General features: G+C 44.1%; 2 protein-coding genes across 4 annotated transcripts in view; one reads left to right on the forward strand and one right to left on the reverse strand.

Annotated features, from left to right (window-relative positions):
- Nucleotides 1-21660, reverse strand: part of MYO1D (myosin ID) — a 327544-nt gene extending 305884 nt beyond the window's left edge. For both annotated transcript variants that reach the window (XM_034640509.1, XM_034640508.1), the window contains exon 1: nt 21466-21660. In XM_034640509.1, coding sequence (XP_034496400.1) covers nt 21466-21560 — 95 coding nt within the window. In that variant the 5' untranslated portion in view covers nt 21561-21660. The remainder of the gene's footprint in view (nt 1-21465) is intronic.
- The window catches only part of LOC117795518 (histone H2B-like), a 14438-nt gene continuing 14215 nt past the window's right edge, over nt 21444-21666 (forward strand). For both annotated transcript variants that reach the window (XR_004619571.1, XR_004619572.1), the window contains exon 1: nt 21444-21581. The gene's annotated coding sequence lies outside the window, so the exon portion shown is untranslated. The remainder of the gene's footprint in view (nt 21582-21666) is intronic.

Here is a 21666-nt window from a genome sequence, read left to right on the forward strand (position 1 = left end):
GTCACTCTTCTAAGCTTCAGAACTGCACTTTGATGTGGCTTCTAGACAATCCAGCACGATGACTCACAGGAACCACAGCCTCAGCCTGCCGTCTTACCCTCCGCCCCACTCTCCAAATCTCTTATCACCACCATCCCCAAATTCCTACCTTGCTGAGTCAGACTATACTCTTGCCCCACTGATACCCAACCGAATACCAAGGCCGCTCACGTGCGCGTCCTCAGGACATCTGGAAACCATGGCTCCTTCTCTCTTCCTTCTTCCTCATTAGTCTCACCTTTCAATAATTTCCTGACTGATCTTCCTACCTCCAGCTTCGGTCAAGTGATCGTATACCCTCTTCATACACCAACAGTCATTTTTCTAAAATGTAAAACTGATCAAATCATTTCCCCATTTAAAATCCTTCAAGGGTTCCCTATCACCACATAATAAAATTTAAAAATCCTGCAAGCATGGGACTCCATGAACTTATTCTCTCCATGTTCACTTGTCAACTTCCTACTCGTCCTCTAGGGCAAATGCCTCCTCTAGAAAGCTTTCTTCTAAAATAGTTCGATGGGTGTCCTTCAGAGTTCCTGGAGCACGCTGTCCTTATCTCTACCACAGCATGGATCACACCGTTGTGATTACCTGTGTTTGCCTTTCCCTCTAGATCTGGGTTAAACGTGGGCATGGAAGGATGCTATTCATCTTCGTATCTCTAAAACACAGCAAATAGTTGGCATATAATTAAATGTGCTAAATGCTTAGGTGAACAAATGATTTAGATCACAAACAAAAAAAAATACAAGGTGGATTAACAAATGAAGAATTTGGGGGGGGGGTGACTGGGAGGCTCGCTCATTTGGTTAAGCGTCCAAATCTTGATCTCAGCCCAGGTCTTGATCTCAGGGTCTTGAGTTCAAGCCCCACTTAGCATGGAGCCTACTTAAAAACAACAACAACAACAAAAACCAAAAAAACAAAAAAAAATATTTTTTTTTCCTACACAGCAAACCAATGCTTTAAGAATCAATATATGCAAGATAGTAAATTTAACCAGTAAGTTATTGAAACAATTAATAAGTTCAACATTAAGAAGTTGTGATATCTGCCTTAAGTTTACATAACTATCTCGTGGGTATTTTTAAAGTATGCAAGTCTTTAACTTAATCTGTAAGAATTTTCCTCCAACTTTTTTCCTCATTCTGAGGCCCATGTTTGAAAGTCACCTTTAATACAAATACTGCTTTCAAATATACACACAAATTAGCTTAATTGCCTAAAAACAGAAAAAAGTCAAATACTCTTTTTACTAGCAATGTCAACAACTGGAATTATACTGGAATCCAGCCAAACTAAAGAAAAATAGTAGCTCCTTTTCACTTCATGGAGATTTTCTTTTCTGTTCCTTCCAAACACATGCACTAGGTAACTGCTAGGAACTTTATTAATCAGAACTTTCCTGAAGATCTAACTCATAAGGGGTTACAAGGAAACGAAAATGGATCCTGGCAGAATGGAGACAATTGAAAATTTATGAAACTCTGAAAAACAGATCTCTCCCTCGCTTTAACTATTCAAAATTCCTCATAAGTGAGTCACCCTCTTCTAAAAAACAAAATTCCACCTGAAATAAACCTGAATGTGAAGAAGCTTGCACATCCAGCAAATCAACTGCAGTTTTTTGTTTTTTTTTCCTGGCTTAAAGCAGGGAATCTTGGATGAAGCCAACTGCAAACTACAAATAATAAAAAATAATTCTCGCTTCAAGATACACTATATGTAGTGTATATAGCAGTGACAGATTTAATTTTATTTGACAAACTAATGTTAGGATTAGTTTGCACTTCCTGTGCACAAACCAACTAAGCCAGTTAAACAGAACCTGGGGATTAAAAACACCCCATATTTTTCAAGGCATCTGAGACTCAAGCAAAATGAGAAAGTAAGCTGAACAGGAGTAATAAACATGGGGTAAAGGCTGAATAGGCCGATAAAGGCTGTAACTACAGCTACAGAACACAGGAATTAGAGGTAGGGAGTTGGACTACTTTGCTGGGGAGTGCACTGGCTGAACCCACAGGCTCTACTGAGTAGCGATCCAATGGTCCGTATGGGACGCCAACGTGTAATAGACACACGTGAATGTCCACACACACACACACACACTCTCTCCATATTAGCAGTTGCTGCTCCGGCCTTTGCAAACCCATCCATACCTTCAGCTGACATTAACAGAGTTGTTGGTTAACCCTCATTGGCTAAAAGGAGTTTTTGATGCCATTCACAAGGTCAAAGGACTTGCACCAACTCTTAATTGCTTGCTGATTCTTATACTGTTTCCTCATTTTTTAAACCTATTTCATTGAACTATAATATGAAAAATAAAAGTGCACAAATTGTAAATGCACGACTTGATGAATTACCAAGGTGAACATACCTGTGTGACACTCCTGTGTCAAGACTATTACCGGCAGCCCCAGAAGCCCTCCTGTCACCTCCTCCTAACCACTTCTTCCTCTCCTCTCCCAAAATAACCACGACCCTGACTTCTAACACTGCAGATTTGTGTTGCTTGTTTTTGACTTGTATACAGACGGAGCACAGGGTAGGTTTTGTTTCATGGCCGGCTTCTTTCACTCGGTATTACGATTGTGAGTTAATTCACACTGATGTACGTAGCCATAGTTAATTCAATTTTGTGGTTGTCTCGTTATTCTATCATATGAATACCACAATTTATTTCTCTATCCCCCCACTGATGAAACTCTGTATTCTTCCCCAGGTTGGGCTCTTACTCCTTACTGCATTTTAGCATCGAACATCACACCTTCCTCTTATTTCTACACTGCAGGTCTAGAACTGTTTTTTTTTTCTGCCTGCTTTATACCATTCAAAAAAAAAATTTTTTTTTGTCAACTATTACAGATCAAAACAATTCTTCAGAACCAAACTGAACAGCGAAAAAGGAGGCCACGTCAGAGTAAACAACGCATGTGGCAAAACGCACTCAGCTCTGAGACGTGTGGCTCACACTCGCTGCCCCGCGCTGCTGCCCTTCCTACGGCAGGCTGTGGGCCTAGCTTTCACTGCTTCGGGGCATATTCATTCTCAGGCGCGCATTCTCCTTTCACACCCATTTTTATAGGAGACATCTCAGAACAAAAGCATTATACAGACGTCACTGCATAGAGCAGCTTCAAACAGAGTATGAGTTGCCATCATTCCAAATGTGCATGTGGACGCTATTTGCCGACGGTGTTTTTGGGAAATGGCATGGACCACGCAGCTCTGCTTTGGTCTGGGAGGCCACCGTGCATGGGCACACAAAGGTTTCTGATGTATGGAGGGAAAGAGCGAGAGACAATTTAACCAACAAGCCCAGGTGCCTCCTTCCTCTCCCCATCCTGCCCACCACTGTTTCTCCCAATTCCAGGGCTTTGCTTCACATCCCCTTAGGGGTCTTTGCATTGGACTCTCTCTTCGCTCACACCTCTCTCCCTCTCCTCCTCCTTCCCACCAGCATTTACTCATATTCAACTCTCCAGGCTTAAAAACAGAAAAGCAGCGTTGACGGCTGACTCAGTCCTTGGAGCATGTGACTCTTGATTTCCGCAGCTCAGGTCATGCTCTCAAGATCATGAGATCAAGCCCTGTGTTGGACTCCACACTTAGTGGGGAGTCTGCTTGGCATTCTCTCTTCCTCTTCCCCCTCCCACTCCCTCGCCCTCTCTCAAATAGATCAATCAATCTAGAAAGCAAGCAAGCAAGCAAAGCAAACACTCATCCACAACCTCGTGTAGCCGTGGCCTCCCTCCTTCCCTCACAGCGAGCTTCTTGAAAGCTCTACCACCCCTCACCAACTCTTTCGTTACCCCCTCGCCATTCGCTGTTCAACCCACCTCTGCCCCTCCACTGACACCGTGCTCATTAAGGTCTCTGAAGCACCCCACGGCCCAGCATCTACTGCACTCCTCTTCCTTGACCTCTGGAGCGCCCACCTCCACTGCCCACACTCCTCTTCTCTTGCTTCTGTGATATCACACTCTGCTGTCTTCCTCCCACCGCCCTGGAGGCTCCGTCTCAAGTTCCTGTTACGGTGCTTCTTCTCACTGTCCCTTACACATAGTTTTCCTCGGGGTTCAGTCCATGGCCCTTTACTCACTCTTCATGCTCTCTCTGATTATCTCCACCTCGTGCACGGGTCCTAAGGGCACCTCGAGCTCAATGTGAGAGGCATTCTCCTTTCCCAATACTGTTTTCAGTATTGACACATGTAGCCAGTGCCCTCAGTCTCTATCATTTTGCCCCTACTCCTTCCCATATGCAAGCAGCAGCAGGACTAGCTTGACTTTGCTGTCAAGCCCATACCCAACATTCAAATGCAAAGTGCCTCTTATTAGCAATGTGACTTTGAGAAAATCACTTTCTTTCTCTGAATAGATGTTTCACATGCATATAATGAGTATAACACCCACCTTGTAAAACTGAATAGATTAAAAGAGACGAATGAATGAATGTAATTAATAAGAAACCATCTAACACACAGTGCCTTAAATCTCAGAGCTGTCCCAATCATCAGTTTTCTCCCCCATTTTCCCTTTTATGGAAGCTAGTCCTGTCTCCCTAGCTATACAGAATTGAAAGCAGCACTCTCCTATATGAACCCTCCGAACCTGTCAGACTCGTCTTCTCCTTGTCCCTGAACACATCATGCCTGTTCACAGAGGACCTCTGCAAGGAATGCTCTTCCCTGCTGTTCTTATGTCATGCATACCTCAGTCTTACTCAAGCCTCCAACACTCAACCCCATCACACACCTTCAGAGAGGCCTTCCTTAATCCCCAAAGCTCACAGAAACATCCTCCTGGTCTGAACTGCACCATATTGGTACCTACAACCTGGCATCTATTCTATACTACGCTATGGGGGTATACACTTTTTAATGCCAGTGTCCCTTTTACCCAACTACATCATGAACTTCTTGTAGGGAGTTATATAGGGTCCTTAGTGTATAGTCTCTAGCGAACAGTTTTAAATAATATCGGTTGATTGGTATGAGAGATCAATCGCCTTGGATCTGTAGTAACTGAAGGCATAAAGATATTTAATAAATTCAACTATTACTTTAAGATATGTACAGAAACACCCAGAATCTTAGCATTTAGGGCTTCAGAGGGCATGGAAACCAATCTTCCAGGTGCATGAAACCCCTTGACAACAACCTTGGTGAGTGAACCTCCAACTTGTGTTTCAATAAATCCCCATAACCAGAGACTCATTACATCCTTTGGGAACCCATCTGATGTCGAGGTAGGAGTTACTTTTTTTTTTCCCCCAAAAACAAATCTCAAACTTACCAAAAAATTTTTTTTTCAAGTACCTTCTTTCTTCCTGAACTATTTGATAGTGATTTGCTGACCTGCTGCCCCACCACACACTCTTATGTATTTCCTGCAAACAATGACATTCTCCTACAGAACCACAACACAATCATCAAAATCAGGAAATTCACGTACGGAACAGTGTGTACATTTATTAACAATGAATTCTCAAACCCCGAATTCCCCCAAACGTCTCAATAATGTCTATTACACAGAAGAACCCACTTCACCCTCAGTTATGTCTCTTCACTCTCCTTCTTTCTAGAACACTTCCTCAGTCTTCCCTTGATTTTCATTAACTTGACATTTCGGGAGATTAGTTTCTTTGTAGACTGCCCTTCAGTTTGAATTTGCCAGACGTTTGCCCTGCTTGGATTCAGGTCATGCATCCTCAGCAGGAATGCCACAGAAATGATGCCGTGTTCTTACTGCATCTGTTCACGTGGTATGTGATCTGACTTGTCCCATTACCGATGCTGTTCCTTTTGCTCCCAGGATTAAGGCAGTGTCTGACAGGCTTCGCTGTAACAACATTCTTCTTTTTTTCTTTGATGTTAATTAATGAGCATTTTGTAGGAAGATATTCTGTAAATATCTTATCCCTCATTGAAGTTCAAGTTATTAATTTAGTAGGTTATATAAGCACGAACTCATGGTTTCCTATTTCAGTCTGATGTTCAAACTGACCCAGATTTAGACAAGGAGTGCTCCTCAAACTGGTTTTTATATCTTTTTTACATTTTCCATCAAGCTTGGAGGATTTCCTTGCTTTCTGGCAGAGAGAGATGCCCCGTGCTCATCTTGCTTCTTTTTGTTTTAATACAAGAAGGAATGCCAGTCACCTCTTTATTTAAAAAACGAGGAGGGGGATTATACAATTTATTTCATTAAATATATCATATATGATGGCATACTTTCCGGCCAAGACATACAGGGCCATTTTCTTTCAGTGTGATCTATGCTATTCCATAGTGTGGAGGGACAGAAGCTTCTATGTCTGGGATGTTTCTGGGCTCTGGCCTACGTACCTCTTCATCCAGCTGTTCATCTGTATCCCTTATCATTCTGAACTGGCAAACATAAGTAAATGTTTCTTTGAGTTGTATGAGCCGCTCTAGCAAATCAGTCAAACCCTGAGGAAGGGGTCACGGGAACCTCTTACTTACAGCTGAAGGGTCAGCAGCACAGGTGACAGCCTGGAGTTGGGACTGGTGTCTGAAGTGGGGGCAGTCTTGTGGGACTGAGCCCTTAACCTGTGGGCTCTGACACTATCTCCATGTAGATAATACCAGACTTGTGCACATTAAATTTGTAAGACATGCTGTTGGTGTCCACTGAGAACTGGAGAACTGCTTGGTGGTACTGGAAAACAGAAGTTATCCTGTCTTATGTGTGGTTCCTTCAGTCATTCCCCAGTAACAGAGCTTCAAGTGTCCCCATTATAGTGAGCATTCTTTTCTGAATGAACACCCATCTGTCCACACAGCTTGTAAAAGAATATATAGGAGGCACTCTTGGTCACCTATCCAATTATCTTATTTTGTTCCTAAAATTCATTCCTCCCTTAAAGAACAAAGAATCCAATTTTGCGCCGGTATCTGCACCCTTCCACACAGTCATGGGCCTCAGGAAAAATGAACTCTACCCTCAGTTCTTGACTATTCTAAATCGATCATGATTTAGACCACATTCCTTTGAAGCGGTGATGGGCTTCATAATGTGCATGTGAGCAAATGCTGACCAAGGCAATGTGAGGAAGTCTTCGAGAGGCTTCCTTAGAGAGAAGCACAAGGCAAGCTGACGGTTCCCTCTCCTTCCTCCAGAAGTTACTGCGTCCTAGCAGGATGCGTGAAACTGCTGCAACCATCTCCCACCAGCCTGAGGACAAAACCACCACGAAAAGAAAGGCAGGGCTGAGATCCTCAGACCAGCAGGGCCAGAGCCCTTAAGGACTGGCCAGAGCCTCTCTTACCACTTCTGCTTGTGTGAGATAGTATGTTTCCTTTTTGTTTAAGCAGGTTTGCTCAGGTTTTTCTTTTAGTTGCAGCCAACAGCATTCTAACTGATACAAGGTGGTGTGGGAGATCCTCACCCCTCCTGGAGAGGCGGGGCTGAGCCAGAGAACCCCCAAGTCTGCATGTCTCGGTCAATGCTAATGCACAGCAAAGACTACAAAGCCCTCATCTTTGGCACTCTTTCAACGTTATTTTGTATTTATAGTGTTGCCCTTCAGTGGAACTAGAGATTTACTTATAACTTACATTGTTAGCTTTTCCATTGTTTCAACCTGTTCAGATGATTTCGAGCAAGTATGTTTTATGTGACTAATCACAAAGGACATTAAAGAACTGCTACTTGATTCCAAAGCAATGGAGCTAAGAAGAGAGGGAAAGTAGAATAAACACAGAGCTGGGATACAGATTTCTGCGCCAGCAGTAACTGTGCCTGCCACTCGACTCAGGAAGAACCATGGACAAATCACACACTTTCTGTGTTCCTAACTCCATGTACCATCATCATCAGTGAGATAACTTCAAGGTTTCCCCTCTGGCATTAAAATTCTATGACTCAGAGACTTCATGGCTCAGAATTCTTCTCCTGATTGAAGCACAGAATCAGAAGAAGAAAAAAAAAGCCCCTGAAAACCAGTTGTAGCCTATTAGTCATCATCAAGATTATTTCAAAAGCTTTGTTCTTGGGATGCCTGGGTGGCTCAGTCAGTTAAGTGTCTGCCTTCGGCTCAGGTAATGATCCCAGGGTCTTAGGATCAAGCCCTGTGTTGGGCTCCCCACTCGAGGGAGTCTGCTTCTCCCTCTTCCTCTGCCCCTCCCCTAGATCTCTCTCTATCTCTCAAAAAAATAAAATCTAAAAAAACAAAAACAAAAAACCTCTGCTCTTGGGCTGCTACTCCAAGAAATAAGAAACAGCTTTGTCAGACTACAGATCAAAATACTGTATTTGTGTTTACTATCTCTTAAGGAAGAGTATAGAAAGCAACTGCCAACTCCACACTCTATTCCCCAACTTGACAAAAACAAACATTCAGAACAGCCAGCCACTAGACCCAGAGAATTCTGGCTGCTAAACCGAAACAGCCCAGATACTTCAAAGTACACTATCACCCTGAAGTGTTTGCAAAACTTTGTGCAAAGCCCTTCAGTGGTTTCCAAGTGTACCCAAAGTCTGAATCCTTAAAAAAAATTTTTTTTTCTACTTATTTGACAAGGGCGGAGGGAACACAAGCAGGCACAAGTATGGGGAACAGCAGGCAGAAGGAAAAGCAGGACCCTGGGATCATGACCTGAGCCAAAGGGAGACACTTAATCGGCTGAGCCACCCAGGCACCCCAAGCCTGAATCCTTCACTTCCCAAGGCCCTTTGCAAAGTGTGCTCCCTGACAGCATTCCATCATCGCCTGTCCCCCCTCTCCCTGGAGACTCCAGCCTCTTCAGGTGCCCTTCAGTTTTTGAAACATATCAAGCGTCCGTCTGTCTGTCAACATCTCCCTCCTTCCCTCGTGATTCATTCTGCCTGGCTTGTACAGCCCTATCTCATTCCCCCACTCCACACCTGCCCCCCCTCCCAGAGTCCTCATCCTTCTGATCTCGGTTAAAGCCAACCTCCTCATAAAACGCCTTGTCTGCGGCATGTACTCACACCACATACAGTTCCCGATGAGGGAACCCTGCTCTTGCCCTTCACAGTACTTATTACTATTATTCTTTTGTTGTTTACCAATTTTGTATGTCTCCCCTGCTGGTTTATCAGCTCTGTGGGAGAAGAAACCATGTCTGTCTGGCTTGCCCCTGCAAACCCCAAAAAGAATGACAAAGACATGGTTTCTGTCATACTTTCAAAGACAATCTAATAACATGAAAAAGTGCTTAAGATACTATGTTATATGAGGAAACTGTTTACAAAGTTATATCTTGCATAAAGAGTTCAAATTTCAAAATATATAAATTTATATATGTTCAAAATGTTATAAAGAAATATATATATCGAGGCATTAACAAGGATGGCATGATTATACTTTTTTGTATGGAGAATCTGGTGACAGAAAGAAAAATAATATCTGTATGGTATGCTAAAAATGGACAACCATAACCGTAGGGTGAAAGAACAGAAAACGTGCTGTCAGGATGAAGAATACAGGAGGACTAGCCAATAATTAATTGATTTAATAATCATAACCGAAATAAGAACACTGACTGTTTGGATACATGTGTTACTACACCAGTCAGCTCCCATTATGGTTGTGGCCCATTTAGCGCCAGTAGAACACAACTGGAGAGTGAAAAACCAGTAGCCTAGGAGAGTGGTTCCTGAGCTGGCTGGGCAGGAGAATCACCCAGGCATTAATGAGGCTTCATACATCAGAACCTCCAGGAGGTGTATATTTTAAAAGCTGGGTAATTCTCAGACAAGCTGAATCTGGGAACTACCAGCCTAGAATAAATCAAGAAGTTAAGGGGCGCCTGGGTGGCACAGCAGTTGAGCGTTTGCCTTAAGCTCAGGGCGTGATCCCGGCGTTATGGAATCGAGCCCCACATCAGGCTCCTCCGCTATGAGCCTGCTTCTTCCTCTCCCAACTCCCCCTGCTTGTGTTCCCTCTCTCGCTGGCTGTCTCTATCTCTGTCGAATAAATAAATAAAATCTTAAAAAAAAAAAAGTTAAAGAAGAGGTTCCTTTTCAGTAAAGGCTTCAGCTAAAACAGGAACCTAAGAAGCAGGGATGCAAACAGTATCAAACTCTGTCACCAGCAGCTGCCTATCACAAATGAACGAGCAATCATGAAATTCACATGGGGTGGAAAAATCCACTCATCATACTTCGGTTTGTCCAACCACATAAGTAATTCAAATACCAATGGCAGCAATAAATTTCAGAGTAGCACCTTACCTACCCAGAACTCAGCCTTGGCCTATCTGCCTTTCCAGCCTGACACACCAGAGTCATGGAAAAAAACACCTCTGAGCAGAGAAGAGCAGATAAAAAGACAAAGGTCCCGGAACTCATGCCCTCCAATTGATAGGGCCAACTGAAACCCTCAGTCTTCAACAGAACACATTAACTGCTTCCTCATAGGCCATTCTACAAGTGCGTCCTGGAGAAGATTAGATTAGGTATCAATTAAGAGGGAAGAGAGAATTTGCAGGGTGAGAATTCACTGAAAGAAATGATAGAAATGTACCCCTATACACTAAAAAGTTGAATTGTTTAGATCAATTTGGTGCGGAGCAAAACACCACATGTATCTCAATAAATCCCAAGGGCATGAAAACAATTGTTCATGCCTATGATCATGATGATCTAAGTCACAGAGAAACAAAGTCAAATTGCATTCTTTATATTTCACATAAGGAGGCAAAAATGAGAAAGCATTGACATTTGAGCACCCTTGATGTGTTAAGAACAACAACCCACCTGTTGTCTCATTTGATGAAATGACCTTGTAGTAGGGATCAGTCCCATTTTAAGACTGAGTAACTGAAGTAAACTAAGGCAGAAGTCATACAGTATATAATAAAGCCATATTTAAATCTGGATAACTGAATTATTTCCTTTGCTCATTATTTTATAATGCACTGCCACTTTTAAATCATTTTGGTTGGAAATATTTCCTCCTCTTCTTCTTTTTTTTTTAAAGTAGGCCCCATGCCCAGCATGGAGCCCAACGTGGGGCTTCAACTCATGACTCTGAAATCAAGACCTGAGCTGAGATCCAGAGTTGAATACTTAACTGACTGAGCCACCTAGGCACTCCTGGTTGGAAATATTTCTTTTTTTTTTTTTTAAAGATTTTATTTATTTATTTGACAGAGAGACAGACAGCCAGTGAGAGAGGAAACACAGGCAGGGGGAGTGGGAGAGGAAGAAGCAGGCTCCAGCGGAGGAGCCTGATGTGGGGCTCGATCCCAGGACTCTGGGATCGCGCCCTGAGCTGAAGGCAGATGCTTAACGACTGAGCCACCCAGGCGCCCCTGATTGGAAATATTTCTAATTGGGTATGTTTGCAAGGATAAAAGTCATCTGGAAAACAATCACCTAGAACAGTAGTTTTCAAACTTTTTTTTTCAAGGTGATAGCATTTCCTCCCAAACAAAAAAAATTCCTTGGAACCCTAATATGCAAGAAGTAGAGCTGCTGTGTTGAAAGCAGAAGTGAGTAGGTGGCCTGAAGTCCTATTCCATGTCCCCATGGCTGGGGACACCACAGAATGCAGATTTAAAAAAAAAGGCACCTATCTAAATGGGCTTAGTCACTGGATTTGCTGTATAAAAGCATGTCTCTTAGAGATATTCAACAAAGATACAAAGCTATATAAAGGCATCACAATGCTGGTAAAAACGGAGTCGATTTGCTAAGGTAAGCAACAGCAAAAGATGACTCAAGATCGAAGTACCAATGAATTAAGTTTCCCTCTTACATGATATTAGGCTTCATATGTCTGAGTTCTACAAGTCTTTTAAAAGAAGATGTCTACCATTTTGTAAAAACTCATACATATTTTAGTGGTTTTTCTCCCCCACAAGAGCAATGATAGTTTCATGTTCCCATCTTCTCCAAAACTAGAGTCAACAACCACAAAAAATCAGATTATATAATGATATAAAAATACAATAAATACATATTCAGGCAGGAATCAAAGATGCAGAAATATGATGCATTCATGTATTCGTTCCTTTTGAGAGGGGAAAACATTTTGTCCTTAATGCCTGGCAATAAGCCTTCAGAGACAAAGACTTTATTTTCTTAAGATAAGGTCCTTGCCCTCAGGACTTGGAGACTAGCAGTGGGGCACAAATACGACAGGACAGGTTAAATGCAGTGAGAAACTCCTTGTAGTTGTACATACTGACATTTACTCTACAGGTCTGTTATTTTGAGGATTTTTTTTTTTTTTTTTTTGGTAAGGATTTCTTCATTATAAGGAACACAGGCAAGGATGGCAGATTCAGGCTAACTCAACCTCATTATCAAGGACTATTCTTATAATAAATTTAAAATGACCCAGATGTCCATAAAAGCCAAAACTAAAACATGACCAATTTCAGGGCTATCCAAAATTAAATGTAAGCTTTTTAAAAATAGAGTTTGACTTTATTTTTTTAATTGACTATAAAATTTTTCTTGACTTTATATTGAACACAAAGCGGCGGTCTGAGACAGAGCCATTCGTGGTCACCCTGACCCCGCTACGGATGGTCTTCTATTGTACAAGTCACTCAAAGCAGACTTTGTGGTCAGAGGGGAAAAAAATCGTTTGAGTTTCTCTTGGTGTTTGCTTCATTGTTTTAGATGAAGCCATTTTTTGACTAATTCATTTGCTGCTGGCGCTTCTGTGACCCTTGTGTATGTAAGTGGTATTCTCCCTGCCCCCCCCCAACCAGGTCTTAGTAATACGGCTGTGGGAGATATATGGAGAGGAGTGAAGCAAAGTTGTGTTTGTTCCTTGATAAATTTTTCCATCTATTCCAGAAGTTTGATTTTTTGTTTTGTTTTGTTTAGAACTATGAATTGGTCTGTGTCTTCTCTGGAAAAAGCTATATTCAGTAAGCAGCAAACAACCATTTTATTAAAGCAAAATAGCTTTGCTAGAGCTAATCTCATTAAAGTGAAATCCACTTCTATACTGTGCTCCGAGGAGCGGAAATGTAGGCGAAATGAAGGATTTCTTGTTTAGATATAACAGTGGCCAGTCCCACAAGAGAGGCTGTGCCTGGAATACAAATGGGGATATTTTCAGGGATAAGGCTAGACGATGAGGGGACTAGAAGGTGGGCAAAGCACCCAGGAGGAACTAGACGATATTCCTGAATTGCTTCTCCATCAGTTCAAGTCTTATTAGAGCCCTTTAGTTTAAAATGGTCTACTTTCCACAAAAGGAGACCGGCCGTTCTATTTCACCAAAATAGCCATGATTAGGTTCACAGGCTGGCTCACGAATGTCTCTTTAACCCACAATGGAATAACCATAGTATTCACCATGCAGTCTGGGTGTTGAGTCTTGGAAGTTCTGTCATTAGACATAAGATAAAGGGAAAGAATTCCATTTCCTCTTCTAGGCCCAAAGATGAGCCACAGATAAATTTTTTCATTGAGCAAAGTTTTTCTCGGGCACCCTCCCTGCCATCAGAGCCTGCCTCCTAAGAATGCACTGAGCTCACACTATATCCTGCCCATCCCTCCCCTCCCCCTCCCCCCGAGTTCAGTGCTCCATCCCAGGTCTGTCTTAGCCCTGAACAGTTAGGTGCTGCAAAATTATTTCTCAGGAATGAAATTCTCAATCTCTCCTAACTGACCTCATCTAGGCATGAAAAAGAAAGGATTGAGCAAACTGAGACCAACGTAAGAGAATTCTTATCAACCTAACTCAATCTCCAGTGGGAGAATTTGGGGGCAGCATAAGACAGGAATGAAAAAAAGTACAGGCGATGTGTGTGTGGGGGGGGGTATTCTGAGCGATGGAAGCTGGCCAGCAGCAGGGCCAGCCCACTCATGCAGAGAGTGGGTGGTGAGAGAGAGAAAAAAAGAAGGCCAGCACAGTGGACCCATCAGGCAGCAAGGCCCATGCAAAGGGTTGTTTCCAAGTAAGATGCCATTCCTCTACTGCCAGCAACGGTCTGCTTGCTTTCTACCCTTTCCACAGAGCATGTCCTCCCTACTCCCAATCCCATTTTCTCGCTTTCTGAATTCCCTCAGAACTCTCATAACACATGAGCTCTCAATTAGACTGTCACCAGTTTTCTCTTTTTTAAAAAAAATGTGGTTTGTTGATTCCGTCTCACTGGAAGCCCTTAAAACAACGGACTGTCTGCACTATCCACTTCTGGCTCAATTATATTCTACTTTATGTTGACCCAATTATTAAGGTGACTTTTATTCCCAATTCAGCTATCCCCCGAAGAGTGACTTTTTAAAAAGTAACCCCCACAAAAGTACCCACTATAGTGATAAGCACACAGCAAGAATTCAAGTAGCTGCTAGCTTTAAAGCCAAGAGATTACACAAAAAGTATATAAGGTCTATAATGCTAAGTGAAATAAGTCTGTCAGAGAAAGGCAAATACCATATGATTACACTCATACGTGGAATTTAAGAAAGAAACAAAACAAAGGGGAAAAATAAGACAAATCAAAAAACAGACTCTTAATTACAGAGAACTGATGGTTACCAGAGGGGAGGTGGGTGGGGAGATGGGGGAAATAGGGGATGGGGATGGGGATGGGGTGCACTTGTCATGACAAGCACCAGGGGTTGTATGGAAGTGTTGAATGACTATACTGTACAATTGAAACTAATATTGCACTGTATGTTAACTAGCTGAAATTAAAATAAAAGCTTAAAATATATACATACACACAGAATCTATAATTAAGTAAGGAAATATGCTATGGATTCTACTTAAAGTTCATCACCCAGCTATAGTACCTGGGGATTTCGGGCACCAATGTCACCGACCTTTGTGAAAGCACAGAACAGGAGACATGAAGAATAAAGTATTTTGGAATATTTAGAACTGATTTCCTTTTCCAAAAAGTCTAAAACAATCGGAAACTAAACAGTGTACACCTGGAGGGAGCAGAATGATGGGTACATCTAGAATGATAGTGACGGGGGGAACTGGGAGCAGCAAGAGCACCTGGTCCACAGGCCGTGACTGAGAGGGGTTGAGAGGGGAGAGACGGAGGACCACCTACTGAGGATCTATTCTGCTTCAGTCTTCCCAAAGACTGGAGTCACAACACTGGAGTTGGGTACCATGTTGGGTGCCTTACAGGTGCTATCATCCAAGCTTCACAATAACATCATCTTTACAGATGAAGAAACCGAGGCTCAGAGAGACTAAGTAACTTGTCCAAGGCCACATGGGTGGTAGTAAGTGGCCAGAGACAGGATTAAGGTCCAGATCTGTTTATCTCCAATGCTCTTGCTTTCTCCACTAGGTAACCCCAACCCCATCTAGAATATTTTTCATCTTTGCCCCCCAAATAAAACCAAAACAAATGGATCTGTCTTAGTGAGGAAGGAAGAGGTGAAAATAGCTATAGCTCTGGATAGGTTATGAGGTCAGGGCAGGGAGGCGAGGCCATGTGGGAAGATTCAGGAAGACAGTTCATATTAGTAGAGAGGGAATTGTGTACCAAGTACTGACCAGGCACTTTCTACACATCATGTGATTTCATCCTACTAACCCTAAAAAGCAGTCATTTTACATGTAAGGAAACTGAAACTCAGGGATGTTAACTTACCTTAAGTCGTAATGCTAAAAAGAAGTAAAAGCAAAGCTGGGATCTGAACTTGGTCAGTTGGTTCTCAAAACCGATGTGCTCTTTCCACTGCGCCTTACGCCCTGAACAAGCAATGCTTTCCCAGTTCTTCTTCCCATAACGCCAAAAACTAAAGTGTGAGTAACACTGTTCTACTAAGAGATCTAACCGGAAATTATATAGCAGTTGAACCGAAAAGAGTCTGCTTCCCACAGGAAATAAAACTATCATCTTGACCAAGGAATTTAATAGACAAAAAGAGAGAGACTTAGAATGTGTATTTTTGAGTGCTGCGACCCTCTGAACCTATGTACGAACATAGCCGACCTTCTTACGAGCCACGTCACTGGGGCTCATCGACAGGTGATCTACCCGGGGGGGCTGGAGCCACTGCTGACAGCCAAGTTCCCCACCAGACGGGCGCAGCAGCGGCTGGGCAATGGCTCAATCCAGTCTCAACAGCCACCCAGCAATGGATGGCAGAGAATGATCCTAAAATGGGACCAGTCCTTGAGACAGGGTCCTTTCTGCTGAGCTGGGCCAGACTTAGATGGGAACGTCAACCAACAGCTCTCCACAGCACGATAGTTCCCAGTGCAGACAACCTTCCTGCGGACCCTTAAATAAACACATTTCTATCTACACCAGATTCACCATCTTTTGTCTCCACGTTAAGCAAAAAAGTCAAAGCTTATCTCTTTCATGCAGAAGTAGAGCCCTTCAGAAACTGCAATGGATCGCACCAGCAGCAACTTTCTGAGGGCTCGATTCCACCCACATCTGGCTCTACTTGGGAGCTAAATTCAGCAGAAGTCTCCAGGGTCAACAAATGACCCTGAATAAAAATAGTCTTGGAAATCTGTCACAGAGTCGGAAAGGAAACAAGACGGCAGGGTGATTCACTCCAAATGGCAGCTCCAAAACCCAAATTCTCATTTTTGTCCCAATATGAAGCCAATGTGCAAAACAGGCACAGAGCAAACTGTCCTTTTCCGAAGGCCTCTTAAAGTGGTTGCCAAAGAATTTCACATGGAAGCCAAAAAGATTTAGTGTGCCATTCACCTCTCCTATAAATCTAACTGCAGCTCCTTCTCACTAGAACTCCAAACCAACTGCAGCGTTACACTTGCCTTAAGACCACCCAGAGTACCTAAGGTTTGCCCCGGGCAAGAAAGAGGGACCCTTTGTATCACCAAATTTTCCAAATGACCAAACAGCCACAGAGAAAGAGTACAGAGGTGGTGTGGTGTGGTGTGTGTGTGTGTGTGTACGCGTGTGCACACGTAATTCTACAACTCATTCCCCCCTTCCCCAACAGTTAAGCTGTATTAAAATAATTACCATATTTTGAGACAATTGCATGCTTTTTTAAGTTAAGAATTCCACTGGTTGAAGAACAATCAACCAACATTTGACCGCTTAGTGAACACATTGAAGAATGCATTGAACACATAGGTGCCCAGCACGACAGGAAACACAAGAGGACCAGTGATGGGTTTGCTTCACCACCACCCACTTGCACTGTCCCCTTCCATAGCCCTATTTTGGCATTCACAATATATACTCTTTTTCTTAAACATGGTCCCCTCCCCACCAATTGTAATGAGTTTTCAGGCCACAAAACCTCGACCCACCTCTGGATGATGCTCTCAGTCTTGGAGGAGCTCACTATTGGGTGGGAAGGCAGGCACGCAGGCAACAACAACATAACCTGATACATTCTAACAGTTAGGACCAAGTGTCCATGTGTCCTGGGAGCACAGGTAAGAGTAGAATGAACCCTGACCTGGAGGACTGGGAAAGGCTTCACAGAACTGGTCTCAAAGGATAAGAGTGACAGGCAGAGCACGTGAGCAGGGAGGAGGGAAGGAGGAGGACATTCCAGGGAACGAGAACCACCAAGGCCAGTGGTTCTCACCTGGGGACAATTTTGCCCCCCCCCCCGCCCCTGCCGCAGGGGACATTCAGCTGTCAGAAATGGGAGGAAAGTAGTGCTCGTGGCCTCTGGTGGGGAGAGGCCAGGGATGCCGTTAAGCATCCTACAGCGTACAGGGCAGCCCCCGCATAAGGAACCGTCCAAGCCCAAGTGTCAAGAGAGCTGCAGATGAGGAGACCTGGTTGAAGCAAAGGTGTAACAGACACGCTGCGTTCGGTTAAAAGTAAGAAGCTGCCTGTAACTTTGTTTCAAATGGCTGCTTTTATGGAAGAGAAAAACCAGTAAGAAAAGAAGGGAGGAAAAATTAAATTTCAAAGAGCCAAGATACCAGGCTGGGCAGAGGCCTTATTCTCAAAACAGGAACCATCAGCAAAACAGAGTTAGGAAACTGGACCCCTGGAAGCCTAGGGTGTATTTCATTGCCATGTGAAATGAAAAGCACATCTGTCTGGGATGCGGTCCTCGGCCCCAGCCCAGCCCTGAGCAGCAGCCTGCCTTCTCCCTTTTACGCACAGGACTAAGTGGGGAGTGAGGAGCACAGGGAGGACCAGTTGTTTGATGCAGCTCGCTCTGACGGGATTCTCAGTTCAAGAGAGGGTGTGAAACTGCTGCTAATGCCGGAAGAACTCAAGAGCAGGAATGGCCCAGCAAAGGGTTCCAGGTCCCAAAAGGAAGTGGCTGCAAAGAGAGCAGAATATGGTGAGGATACTGCGGCCAGTGCTCCAAGTGGTCATTAGGGCTGTTGGCACGAACCAGGCCTGACCATGAAGGGAGGAGGTGTCTATGCAGGAATCTGACTCCTGCTCATAGACGCTTGAAAGATGCACTGATGAGCTGACCACCATCACCAAAACCACCAGCACCTCCACCTCTACCAAAAAGGAGAAAGAAATAGGACAGATCTCCGCCCAGCGAGGGACTTCTAGGAGAGAAAGAAAGCAGCCTTCAAAATACTAGCAGTTTTTCATGTAAGGGTAAAAAAGGGAAGTTGAAACTCCTTCACAGATATACTAACTCACACTAATCCCCATCACCTTGAATCTTGCCTCGTCCAGACCCACATGCACAAACACACACCTACATCAATTTTTGAAAATAACAACGGTATGGGGGAAGTTATATCAATTGCAGGTGTCTAAAAGTCAAGTTTTAGCTCCAAGAGGGGAAAAGGAGGCCAGCACGGTAACAAAGTAAAAAGATAATTCTAAATGAACGTCTTAAAAGATTTAAAGAAGTAACTTTCTTTTTTTTTTTTTTTTGCTCTACAAAGGTATTGCCACAGTTAGGTATTATGTGCCCAGTGTTACGCTGGGGGCTGCTATCAGGAAAATTACAATCGGGTTTGGATGACACAGACCCCTGAAACCAGTGTGCTCTTCAGTACCTATGTCACCAATCACAGATGAAGAGGGCTGTGCAGAAGAGCCGGAGGGAGAGCAGAGGACAGGACAGAAGTGAGAAAAGGAGCCACAAAGGCACCAATGATCGGGCTCATGCACACACATCCACGGAAAGATGAAACACGCAAATTCTGCCCATCTACAATCATAAGTTACACCACGTATGGCCCAACCACCCATGTTCCAGGAGATGAAGCACTCGGACCTGCAGTGTTTCTAGTCACCTTTTGCACAGTGAAACAAATGTCTCAAGGGTCGCGACAGCATGAACCCGGAAGTTCACACTGGACTGTTTCCTATCAGGACGATAGGAAATGCAAACTATCAGAGAGAGGACTGCTTTCCACCTGGGTAGTCAGGATTAACAGCTGAAGAGGTGTGTAAGCGTACTGCTGTTACACTTCGCCCAGGCTCTTTACGGCTGCTGGGAACATACTACTCCCAGCTTCAAAGTAAACCATGACCAATCACTGAAGTTGTGCATTGAGAATTGCAGCCAATTCTCAGAGTCGTCAAGTATACACACAGATGAGACACGTACAGAGATACATGCGCATGTCTGAACGGCCAGGATCTTGACTGACTTGGTGACCGGGTGTGAAGGCAGCCCTAGAAACCTGGGCATTAGCCAAGGGTCATGCTAATGAGCTGATGATTCCTCCCACAACTCCCCAACACCACCAACTCCTTCCCCTCCAGACAACTCGGTATGTTCACTACCACCGAAACAGAATCAGCTTTCATGCCTCCACTCCTCTGCTCATGCCACTGCATCCACTTGGAATGTTCTCCACCTAGACAAACGTACCCATCCTTTACAACTCATCTGAACCTCTCTCCTCTATGTTGTGTTTTTGAACCAGCCCAAAGCACCTCTCCCTCTTCTGAACTCCAGAACAATCAGTGTGTACAATTTCTTGGCAAAGAATCACCTGAGCTCTACAAAGCTTAAGTCTTCTATTGTTTTCTTGATTTATTATTTAAATCAAGAGGGATTTCTACCTCTCTCCCTGTCTTTATTGGCATTGTCACCTCTTTGAGAGATAAGGATACATCTTATAGTTCTTGGGAGCCTCCCACCTTACCTCCTAAAGCACCTTGCACAATGTACTAAATTGCAAGGTTAATAATGCTTAAGATTCAAACCTAACACTTAGAGACTTTAGAACCAATAGCACGTAAAAGTGGAAAAGAACGTAGTGCTGAAAAATCTTGAAGATCCTCACTATTTTACAAATTAGGAAACTCAGACACGAAGCCTGGCTTCAAGGTCAGCTCGTAGTAGGCAGGTGTAGAACTCAGATCTATGCCCCTGCTCCGTACTCTGGGACATAGTGAAGCCTGGAGAAGAGCAGAAGACCCGACCGGGTTTGCAATTCCAAAGATTAAAAAATTTCTTTAAATTCTTAAATTAAAATGAACAGAGGTAATTATAACTAAGGATCAGGGTTAGTTAAGCATTCAAACCTAAATCATGATTTTCATTTTATAAGCTTACAGAGTGATATTTAGCAATAAATCTTACAAGAAATGTGGCTAGAACTTCCAGGAACACCCACCCCCTCAACTCAGTTATTTGGAAACTCCATTTACCGTAATGTTTTACAAAAAAACAGTCAAAACTACTTTAAAGCTCTGTTTACATATTACTCTATCAGGAGCGAAATAATCACATGTAGTAGAGTTTCTAAAATAAAATCGTCTTGGAAGCCCATTTTGGGGCGTTGAGTTGTGACTACATTTTCAAGGATGTCAGTAACACAAGGGCTCCATCCATAACTCCTTGAAAAAAACTGAAACCATGAATGCCTTGTCAAATTCAGACAGTTTATCTTGGCACTGGCAAGCAGAGCAGTCTCTTCGATGTCTGGAAACGTGTCTAATTACGTTTAGAGAGTAACTAAAAAATAGCCAGAGTCCCGGAATAGACAGCTCAGGGATCACTACTCCATAGCATCCTCAATGACATGATGGAACCACGCCAGGAAAAAAAGAAAAAGAAAAAGAAAACCAAGTGTGAAACCGCGATGAGACCTGAATCTCTCTACAAAACAACCCCCCGTCTTCCCAGGGCCTTCGTGGCTGCCACAACTCTCCCTAAAGTTTGCGTTTTCCTTTACTTTTGTTTCCATTAGGTCACCCGGCCCGCCCACATCTCTTACCTGGGGCAGCGAGCTAGCCGGCCCTGCCCCAAGCGCTGCCTGTAGCCCGCACACCCCCTGGCACCCCTCCCCCCCGCGTCCGGACTGCATCCAGGACACCCGTCTCCCGAGGGCGCAACCCTGCGGCTCGGCACGCCCCTTACCCTCCCAGACGGCCGCACCCCGGGGCGTCCTCCCTCGGAAAGGCGCAACCACCGAGCTCGGCCGCACTCCATCCCTCGAGCTCGGCGCGCCCCTGACACCCCAATCCCGCCGCACCGCAAGGGCGCCCCCTCTCGGGAAAGCGCAGGCTCCCGCCGGGGCGCACGGCCGCTCCGCCCTCACCTGAGCCGGAGGTTGGCCATGAACTCGGGCATGGAGACGGTGTCCATCAGTACGAAGTCCGCCTTGCCGAACTCCAGGCTCTCTTGCTCCGCCATGGCGCCGGCGTATGGGCTCAGGTGGGCGCAGACGGACTCAGGTGGGCGCGCTCGGGCCGCGGGGGCCGGAGGGGGGCACGCGGCGAGCTCGGGCGGGGCCGGGGCG

This window comes from Ailuropoda melanoleuca, chromosome 13 (assembly GCF_002007445.2).
Source record: "Ailuropoda melanoleuca isolate Jingjing chromosome 13, ASM200744v2, whole genome shotgun sequence".
Taxonomy (NCBI): Eukaryota; Metazoa; Chordata; class Mammalia; order Carnivora; family Ursidae; genus Ailuropoda; species Ailuropoda melanoleuca.